At 37.0% G+C, this 11019-nt stretch overlaps 1 protein-coding gene across 4 annotated transcripts in view; it reads left to right on the top strand.

The window, feature by feature from the left end:
• The first annotated feature begins 1012 nt into the window (after positions 1 to 1012).
• Positions 1013 to 11019, top strand: part of LOC133641561 (inner centromere protein-like) — a 28669-nt gene continuing 18662 nt past the window's right edge. For 2 of the 4 annotated variants that reach the window (XM_062035367.1, XM_062035364.1), the window contains exons 1-7: positions 1014 to 1211; positions 3759 to 3928; positions 6585 to 6692; positions 8955 to 9535; positions 10577 to 10616; positions 10698 to 10731; positions 10836 to 10947. In XM_062035367.1, the coding sequence (XP_061891351.1) occupies positions 3789 to 3928; positions 6585 to 6692; positions 8955 to 9535; positions 10577 to 10616; positions 10698 to 10731; positions 10836 to 10947 (1015 nt within the window). In that variant the 5' untranslated portion in view covers positions 1014 to 1211; positions 3759 to 3788. Of the gene's footprint in view, positions 1212 to 3758; positions 3929 to 6584; positions 6693 to 8954; positions 9536 to 10576; positions 10617 to 10697; positions 10732 to 10835; positions 10948 to 11019 lie in introns of all 4 variants that reach the window. The other 2 variants (XM_062035366.1, XM_062035365.1) reach the window with 2 other exon arrangements.

Below are 11019 nucleotides of genomic sequence, written 5' to 3'. Positions count from 1 at the left end.
TGATGGCAGGTGAGGCCGTGCCTCCCCTGCCTCTAGTGACTGCACGCCACTGGTATATATATATATATATATATATATATATATATATATATATATATATATATATATATATATATATATATATATATATATATATATATATATATATATATATTTATATATATATATATATAAAAATCGACATAGTTTGTAATCTTCAATAAGCATTGCAAAAGAACATTAGCTTGTGTTTCTGCTTGAAATATATATATATATATATATATATATATATATATATATATATATATATATATATATACAGAATATACAAACCCTGTTTCCATATGAGTTGGGAAATTGTGTTAGATGTAAATATAAACGGAATACAATGATTTGCAAATCCTTTTCAAGCCATATTCAATTGAATGCACTACAAAGACAAGATATTTGATGTTCAAACTCATACATTTTTATTTTTTTTTGCAAATAATAATTAACTTAGAATTTCATGGCTGCAACATGTGCCAAAGTAGTTGGGAAAGGGCATGTTCACCACTGTGTTACAAGGCCTTTCCTTTTAACAACACTCAGTAAACGTTTGGGAACTGACGAGACACATTTTTCAAGCTTCTCAGGTGGAATTCTTTACCATTCTTGCTTGATGTACAGCTTAAGTTGTTCAACAGTCCGGGGGTCTCTGTTGTGGTATTTTAGGCTTCATAATGCGCCACACATTTTCAATGGGGGACAGGTCTGGACTACAGGCAGGCCAGTCTAGTACCCGCACTCTTTAAGTGCGCAGAGTCAAACTCAAGACGAAATTCCCGACTCATGGTTTGTTGATTTAAATCTGGGCTACTAACCGCGCCTTCTCTTTGCCATTGGGGTTTGTCTGATTTAATGTACTTGCAACCCTTACCTAACTCCACACACTGTTTCTAGTGAGGTACCCGCCCCTTCTGAAGTAGCCAGTTGTAAAAGCAAACGCGGTTTGTTTGACGTCACTGAATCGCGCACACGGGATAGGTCGATGCAGTTTTGAAAAGTTTAACAGTCGGGACTCGCTGAGTGTAAGTCGCGATGACTGCCTGTTGACTGCAAGCAGTGGATTGTGCGTGTTATTTCAGAGATTTTATCAGTATTTTCGGTCAAATATGACAAAGATTATATTTTAACGATTTACGGAGCAACGCACGTTGGATGCCACAGACGGTGACTCCCATTTTTTAAAGGTAAAGAATCTGACTTATACGAGCATGACTAGCTTTAGCTAAAGTCAGCTAGCTTCGGTGGGAAAAAAAACTTTTGCCGCCAGAAGAAAGGTGGCTTCGGAAAATGCTCACAATTACTGATCATGTTTGCTGCTCAATTGTGTGGTTTGTGGTGTTATGTTTAATTATTAGAACAATGCTGAGGGTGTTTTAAATGTATACTAAAGTATTTGTGAAGACGATGGCAACGCGCGTGAAAGCATCAACAGCGCAAGCTAATAAGATTCCAAAGTTATTTTAATTAAAACGTCTGGCTAAGTATGATATTGTTGTGTGTATGCCGTCTTTCTATCAAAACATTTCTGCTTGTTCTGTCAGTTTCGGATGTTGGTGTGTGCACCTACTTTAAACCTAGTCAACAATGAGGGGACATCCGGTGTCGTCTGCATTCAATCAAGTTAAGCTAAGTTAAAGTGCCAATGATTGTCACACACATACTAAGTGTGGTGAAATTTGACCCATCCCCTTGTTCACCCCCTGGAAGGTGAGGGGAGCAATGAGCAGGAGCAGTGGCCGCGCCCGGGAATCATTTTCAATTCCAACCCTTGATGCTGAGTGCCAAGTGTTAACTTATAAATTGAGTTTACTTTGAGCTGAGTTTTTCTCAAGCCTTCAGCTACGTTGGTGAAGTCATTTTGGGCCAAACTATTGTGTGAATATATTAGGGTTGTCAAAAAGCTGTGAAAACGATGATGCTGTTTTCCAAATTTAAATTATTTACTGAATTTGTGTGAGCCTATTGTTTTGCACTTTGTTGTATGTATGTATGTGTGTATATATATGTATGTGTGTGTGTGTGTGTGTGTATATATATATATATATTAGGGGTGTGGGAAAAAATTGATTCGAATCGCGATTCTCACGTTGTGCGATTCAGAATCGACTCTCATTTTTAAAAAATCGATTTTTTTTAAATTATTTTTTTATAATTATTTTTATTTTTTTTAAATAAATTAATCAATCCAACAAAACAATACACAGCAATACCATAACAATGCAATCCAATTCCAAAACCCGACCCAGCAACACTCAGAACTGCAATAAACAGAGCAATTGAGAGGAGACACAAACACGACACAGAACAAACCAAAAGTAGTGAAACAAAAATGAATATTAATCAACAACAGTATCAATATTAGTTACAATTTCAACATAGCAGTGATTAAAAATCCCTCATTGACATTATCATTAGACATTTATAAAAACAATTTAAAAAAGAACAATAGTGTCACAGTGGCTTACACTTGCATCGCATCTCATAAGCTTGACAACACACTGTGTCCAATATTTTCACAAAGATAAAATAAGTCATATTTTTGGTTCATTTAATAGTTAAAACAAATGTACATTATTGCAATCAGTTGATAAAACATTGTCCTTTACAATTATAAAAGCTTTTTACAAAAAATCTACTACTCTGCTTGCATGTCAGCAGACTGGGGTAGATCCTGCTGAAATCTATGTATTGAATGAATAGAGAATCCTTTTGAATCTTGGCAAAAATCTTAGCCACACGATTATCAAATGTAATAGGAAAATTAATTCATACTGACCAAACTGGCTTCATGGAAGGTCGACAATCTTCAGACAATACAAGGAAATTGTTTAATGTTATTTACTATGCTAGAAGTCTCCCTTATCCCACAGCAGTATGTACTGTTGATGCAGAGAAGGCATTCGACCGCATAAACTGGTCATTTATGTTTTGCACATTATGTAAATTTGGATTTGGAGATAATTTTATACAATGGATTAAGATGCTTTATACTAGGCCCATGGCATCAGTCAAAACCAATAATCATATTTCAGAACCTTTTTCGTTAAAAAGAGGAGTAAAACAGGGATGTCCTGCATCTGGATTATTATTTAATTTGGTTATTGAACCCTTAGCTGCAAAAATAAGAAGTGAAAATAATATTCATGTTATAAAAATTGGCTCTCAGTATAATAAGCTATCGATGTATTGTGACGACATAATTCTCTACCTGTCACATGTTAACTCCTCTCTACACTATATCAATAATGTCATCACTGAATATGGCTGTTTATCAGGGTATAAAGCCAATTGGGACAAATGTGAAATATTACCACTTAACACTGCAAGAAATCACAAGTTCAGAACTCCAAAATTGGGTTTGGTTTTGAAATTGTATTGCACTATTATGGTATTGTTGTGTATTGTTTTCTTTTTTTTTTTTAAATCGTTTTTGAATCGAGAATCGTGTTGAATTGAAAAAAAAATCGAATCGTGACCCCAAGAATCGATTCTGAATGGAATCGTGGGACACCCAAAGATTCCCAGCCCTAATATATACATATATATATATATATATATATATATATATATATATATATATATATATATATATATATATATATATATATATATATATATATATATATATATATATATATATATATATCTCAGGTGGAATTCCCCGTTTAAATAAAAAAATGTCATTTCAGTAAGCCTTTAATGATTCTGTTCTCCTAAACTTTTTGTTTCAGAAAGAGCTTTTCACTCGCCCAGCTGCCACCATGAGCTCTGTACTGTCTTCTGTACAGACTCTCATGCAGATGTTCGATGAGAAAAAAGATGAATTTATTCGTGAAATTGATAATGTCCACATGGTTTGGCTTGAGGAGATCCAGCAAGAGGCCAACCGCATGTTTTCAAGGTAGGTGTTTTATTTACCTTTGTCTGAGTTGCACAGTGACATAGTTAGCTCGTATGCCTCACAGATGGGAGATTGAGGTTAAAAATATTAGTTGGAGCATCTCTGTGTGATGCCAAAAGTGCAAATAAAACATAAAAAAGGTCACATTTCCACAGAGCCCCTAATAAGCATGCCCTGCACCGTCCACGTGGGTTAATTTACTGTATGTTAATAATGGAACGGTTCATAGTAGGGCTACAACTAACAACTAATTTGATAATTGATTAATCTGTCGATTATTACTTTGATTAATCGAATAATAATCGGATAAAAGAGACAAACTACATTTATATCCTTTCCAGTATTTTATTGAAAAAAAACAGCATACTGGCACCATACTTATTTTGATTATTGTTTCTCAGCTGTTTGTAAATGTTGCAGTTTATAAATAAAGGTTTATATTAAAAAAATAAAATAAAAAAAAAGTAGCCTCTGCGCATGCGCATAGCATAGATCCAACGAATTGATGACTAAATTAATCGCCAACTATTTTTATAATTGATTTTAATCGATTAGTTGTTGCAGCCCTAGTTCATAGTTGCAAATAGGCACGTGCCGGTTACCGATTTTAAGGTATACCGTGGTATGAAAAAGTAAAAGTTAAATCCTTCAGATCCTGTGCGGCTCACAACCACACTCCCTGCACACAGCTGTGCACAATTTATGGTGGATGAAGGAGGCTCGCTTACTCAACTTTTCCCTCCAATTTAAAACGATAAAATCGGGTATTTGGGAATGCTTCACCGACCGTAAAAAGAGTCAACGGTTTGTAGGAAGAAGATCGCCAAATGTGCTTGCGGGCAGTGGCAGAAAGAGAAGACACATCGTGCATGATAGCGCATCTACTAAGGCGTTATAGTTTGTGTCTTAATGCTGAGGTCAGAAAAATGTTTTGCAAGCACAGTCATTACATTTTGAAAATAAATTGAACTCAAGCGAAAAATTTAAAATGTTTGAGCAAATGTAAAAGTATTTTGTGCACAAGATAAGTGTTTGCTTATTTTTTATTATCCATATGAACACTAAATAATTACTGTTGTCTGCAGTCAGACCGATGCACTCTCCCAGGCCCCCTCTCTTCCTCACCTTTCTGAGCATTCAACTTTTTTTCTACACTTGCTCAGATTTACGCTGTGCGCTCGCCCAAGTTAAGACCCCGTAAGACAAATGTTTGCTCTGATTGGATGCTTGGTCTCCAATGAGATCGCTTGTTATGTTATCCCGGAAGCATTAGTTTGCGCCTGATTGAGTCAATTACTACATCCTTCCAAGGACTTAGCCCATGTGGTCGAGGGAGTGTGGGTCCTGGAAAGAGTTCTTCAGCTGCTGCTGGAGCGATGTTAAATGGGACGGACTAGCCTTCGCAACACTTCCTGGTTTTGTCACGTGTTAATGCCCCTCGACTTGCGGTCAGGTCTACTAAGTTGAGAAAAGAAGAGAAAGAAAGCTAACAAAGTATTCAATTATGAAGCAAAAGTTGTTTTATATTTATAGTGTGTATATGTGTTGTTCTCTGGGATTTATCTCGTGCTCAGAGAGAAATATTTTATTTGTAAACATAGTGAGCTACTTTACACTGCAACTAACCTGAATTGTAAAGTACACTGGTCAACTTTATTTTTTAAAATAGCTTTAGATATGCAGTGTATATCAGCAATAAAGGTTTTTAGGATGTTATTTATTACATTTTGTTTGTATTAGTGTGAATGTTGTCTGTCCATCTGTGTTGCCCCTGCGATGAGGTGGCAACTTGTCCAGGGTGTACCCAGTCTTCCGCCCGAGTGCAGCTGAGATAGGCTCCACTACCCCCCGCAAATTCCGAAAGGGACAAGCGGAAGAAAATTGATGGATGGGTGGATGGATGGATAGCTATGCGTTAATTAATTTTTATTAACTGGATCGATGGACTGTGATTCTCTTCATGAAGCAAATAGTTATTGAGTAGTTTATGGAGAAATGTGATGGTGATTGCTTAATTTGTAAGTTTTTAGATCAAATTAAATATATAATACAACTATCAGCTTTGCAAACTCACCTGATGAGTTAGTTGGACAAGTGTGTACCTGCTGTGTCATCCAGATGATGTACCAAACAGAAATCTTCATGTTTTTTCTTTTTGGAAGGTGAAATAACTGAAAACGTGTTTTATATTCTAGTTTCTTCAAAATAGCCTCCTTTTGCTCTGCTTACTGCTTTGCACACTTTTGGCATTCTCTCGATGAGCTTCAAGCACACCTGGGAACTGAAAACCATTTCAGGTGACTATCTCTTGAAGCTCATCGAGTGAATGCCAAGAGTGTGCAAAAAAGTAACCAGAGCAAAGGGTGGCTATTTTGAAAAAACTATAATATAATATTCTAGTTTCTTCAAAATAGCCACCCTTTGCTATAGCAAAGGAGGAATGTTTCATTTATTTCACCTTTTTTGTAGCAAGTCTACACATGTGTTCATTCATAGTTTTGATGTCTTCAGTGACAATCTACAATGTAAATAGCCATGAAAATTAAGAAAACTAATTGAATGAAAAGGTGTGTCCAAACTTTTGGCCTGTACTGTATATATGTACGTATATATGTGTTGCCTTCAATATTCTAATGGTGCTGTCATTCAATTTCAGAGATTTTAACACAGAGCTAGAGTTGATGCCCAAGACACCATCGCAAAAAAAGAATAGCCGCAGAAAGCGTGTGTCTGTGGGGCGCCAGGAAGAAGGTCAAACCAGGAGGTTTGTTTGCTGAAATTTACTTTTTGCCGTATTTCTTAAAGGGGAACAGAACTGTACTTTTTGGGGGGTATTTACCCTATCTTTCACAATCCTTATGTGAGACAAGCACACACGTTTTGTTCTTTTTTATGCATTCTAACTCGTAAATAAACACATAAGTCAGCCAACAATTGGGAGTCATTGCATCTATTGCGCTCATAAAGAGCCCCAAAAACATAAAAAATATACATGATGTAAGTAAGTTATGGCTGTCAAAGTTAACGCAATAATAACATGTTAACAATTATTTCCTTTAATGGTGCAAATTATTGTTGGCATAAATATTGTGTATGTTCTTTGATAACATTTTATGGTTGGCATTCTACAATTACAGTATGTTTTGGCAGGCTGAATTTTACACTTTATTAGTAAATAGAGAAGGTTAAGACATTGTCATGAAGCGATATGAATACCATTAAATTGTACAACATGTAATGTACAGAATATCAAAAGCGTTTATTCAGGCAGAAATATCACAGATTACATTACAAAACATCTGTGACAATAATATCATGATTGTAACAATTCACATTTTGTGTTAGTAATGCAGGAGACTAGTATCTAAACACGAAAGTGTAGCTCCTCTCCTCCAAAAAACAAGTTGCTAAACAGCAGGAATTTAAATTCTGTTAGACACACCAACGCACTACGGGTCATTTTTTAAAATAGTCATTAAAAGCGTGTTTGTCCATTTTGTGTTGAGCTGTTTTTAAAAAAAACTTTGTTTAATAAAATGTAATTAAATGAAACACACTGTCCAGTCATAGTTTCAAAAACGTAATTATCTGTCTCCGGTACAGTTATTATTGATGAAAAATTATATCTATAAATAGCAGTTAATTTTGAGTTAACCATGAACAAAATGCAATTAATTATTTTATTGATTTGACAGCCCTACAGTGTGTATGTAATATAGTAACAGGCACATTAATAATAATAATGAAATATTTACGTATTTCAGTCATTTTAAGCATACGGCAGCGCATTAATTAAATTAAGTCTATTTCTGCAATTTTTCTGCTATTTCCTTGAACAACAGCAACACTCACTCGTGGCAGACTTCCTGAGGGCCAACAATGACTACTTTGGGACAAATGATGTAGCAGAACCTTATATTTTTGAGCATGAATGTATGGGGGATGAGTTTTAGAAGCTGAGAGATAAGCAGATCCAGCTCTAATGAAACAAAAATCATCATGCAGCATTATTGCTAAGTGTTGAACAAGAAATATAAACTACGAACAAAATAAAACAAACACTTACTGTACAATGTCTGCTCTTAGTGAGATGCCGACTGATAGGATGATTATATTTTCCCGTTTAGGTAAAGAATTAATCATAATCCTCACACAGGAAAAAAACTAAACAAAATGGGCACCTCTTTGTGTCTTTCTAGCCATCTCTGTGTATAAGTTGGATGTCAAAGTTATAAATGATAAATGGGTTATACTTGTATAGCGCTTTTCTACCTTCAAGGTACTCAAAGCGCTTTGACAGTATTTCCACATTCACCCATTCACACACACATTCACACACTGATGGAGGCTCCCTTTAACACTGCAAGGCGCTACCAGCACCCATCAGGAGCAAGGGTGAAGTGTCTTGCCCAAGGACACAACGGACGTGACTAGGATGGTAGAAGGTGGGGATTGAACCCCAGTAACCAGCAACCCTCGGATTGCTGGCACGGCCACTCTACCAACTTCGCCACGCCGTCCAATGCACAAGTTGACTAACTTCTCGGTTTATGGCCACAACCTTCTACTATACAAGTGAGAGGCATGATTTATAATCTAGAATGAACTTTTGCCAACTCAAAGGCTATACAGCAGCTCATCAACTCAATATGTCAATACGGTTGTTGCATAAGCTAGTTTACCTGTCTGTGATCAATGCTTCGCTAAGCATAGTTCCTTAACGTCAGCACTTATAATAATATCATTAATACTTGGTTGATATTCAGGTCATGAGATGTAAATGGAGGATTGTTGGATTTTGGATGTTTTTAGAGGGCTTTATGGGCGCAAGACGCTATAATGTAGTGACTCCCATTACCTCCATTGTTTGCAGACTTGCAAGTTAGAATGCATAAAAAAAGAAAGACGTGTTCTTATCCTTAACATGGACTGTGAATGATAGACAACATATCAAATAAAGTGCAGTTCTCCTTTAATACCTCTTTATTATTGTGACTCCTGCTCCATTGTTGTTAATGTGATGCAGGTTCTCTAAGGGAAGACGCAGTAATCTTCGAGGTTCCTCTGTCAAGTCATTGAACTTCATTGCTGAAGATGAATCTTCTGCAGCTCAAAGCAGGACACGACCTCAACGCACTACTCGGAGAAACAAACAAACCCAAGTAGAAGAGGATGTAAACCAGGTGCCTCTTACAAGCAGTGACAGCATAGAGGAATGTAAGAATAAAAAAAAGGTTGTTGAGGATGAAGGTGTGGATACAAATAGCGATGCCAAAATAGATGAGCCATGTCACACAAGCGAGTCTCCAGTGAAGATCCCATCACCTAATGTTGTTGTCAGCATCCCTGCATCAGAGCGTTTGTCTGCTGAGTATGCAAAACAACCTGAGCCCTCTCCTGGACGTAAAGCTGCTAAAATTGCCATAGCGGGTAACGCCAGAAGGTCCCGCCAAAGCTCTGTTAGGTGTTCCCTCAAGGTGCGTCACTCTCTGACAGGCTTGCGTCACAGTATGAAGAAGGAATCTCTTCTCCGTGCCTCACAACGATCCATGATGAAGAGAAAGGTGGCTCGTATGGGCAACTCATCATGTAGCAGCAGTATTGATGGTGAGAAAGTAAAAAAATAATATGATCAAATATGTTTAAAACTAGAGATGTCCGATAATATCGGCCGATGAATGCTTCAAAATGTGATATTGGAAATTATCGGTATCTGTTTCAAAAAGTAAAATGTATGACTTTTTAAAACGTCGCTGTGCGGAGTGGTACACGGACGTAGGGAGAAGTACAGAGCGCCAATAAACCTTAAAGGCACTGCCTTTGCGTGCCGGCCCAATCACATAATATCTACGGCTTTTCAAACACACAAGTGAATGCAACAGCCATACAGGTCACAGGGAGGCTAGACGTATAAACAACTTTAACACTGTTACAAATATGCGCCACACTGTGAACCCACACCAAACAAGAATGACAAACACATTTCGGGAGAACATCAGCACCGTAACACAACAGAACAAATACCCAAAACCCCTTGCAGCACTAACTCTTCTGGGACGCTACAATATACACCCCCCGCTACTCCCTGCCCCCCCACCTCAACCCCGCCGCCCACCTCAACCTCCTCATACTCTCTCAGGGAGAGCATGTCCCAAATTCCAAGCTGCTGTTTTGAAGCATGTTAAAAAAAATAATGCACTTTGTGACTTCAATAATAAATATGGCAGTGCCATGTTGGCATTTTTTTCCATAACTTTAGTTGATTTATTTTGGAAAACTTTGTTACATTGTTTAATGCATCCAGCGGGGCATCACAACAAAATTAGGCATAATAATGTGTTAATTCCACGACTGTATATATCGGTATTGGTTGATATCGTAATCGGTAATTAAAAGTTGGACAATATCGGATATCGGCAAAAAAGCCATTATTGGACATCTCTATTTAAAACTTCTTTGTGTGAATTGTTTGTCTATATATTCCTTGTGATTGACTGGTGACCAGACAGAGGTGTACCCTAATCAGGACAAAGGATGTAGAAAATTGATGGATGGCTGGATTTCAAAACATCTAGTCTTGATTTCAGTCAGTCTTATTGGGAATGGATGGATATATTTGTTACATTGTTTTTTTTGTGGTTGTTGCAGATGTTTCAAATGATTCTACGGAAGAGACTGCGGAAAAAGTGTAAGTATTAAGATATTTTCATGGCCAAACGAAAGTCTAAAACTTCACTTTGAAAAAAAATGTTTTTGTGACAATTAACAGGGCTGTTCCAGAAGACACATGGCCTGAAACTCGGGTAATAAGTAATAGATCGCATACACGCCCTTTCTTTCTGCCGTTTGGGAGGGCAAATTATATCCTTTTATCGTTATATCTTGTACCATATTAATGTATACGCAGGGTGCAGAGCTGTCTTTGGCACGTGTTACTCGTTCTGTGGCTGCTAACTCACCCAAACTGGCCCCGCCATCGCTGTTTACCCCAGACAGGAGCACCATGGACAAGAGAATAGGTATCTGCTCACGATTTTAACAATTATGTCTGTTAAATTGTTTTGTATGCAGCAATTTTTGTTAAAAAGCTT

This window comes from Entelurus aequoreus, linkage group LG24 (genome assembly GCF_033978785.1).
Source record: "Entelurus aequoreus isolate RoL-2023_Sb linkage group LG24, RoL_Eaeq_v1.1, whole genome shotgun sequence".
In the NCBI taxonomy this organism is placed as follows: domain Eukaryota; kingdom Metazoa; phylum Chordata; class Actinopteri; order Syngnathiformes; family Syngnathidae; genus Entelurus; species Entelurus aequoreus.
Note: the sequence above shows the minus strand (reverse complement) of the source record. Positions and strands in the feature narration are given on the sequence as shown.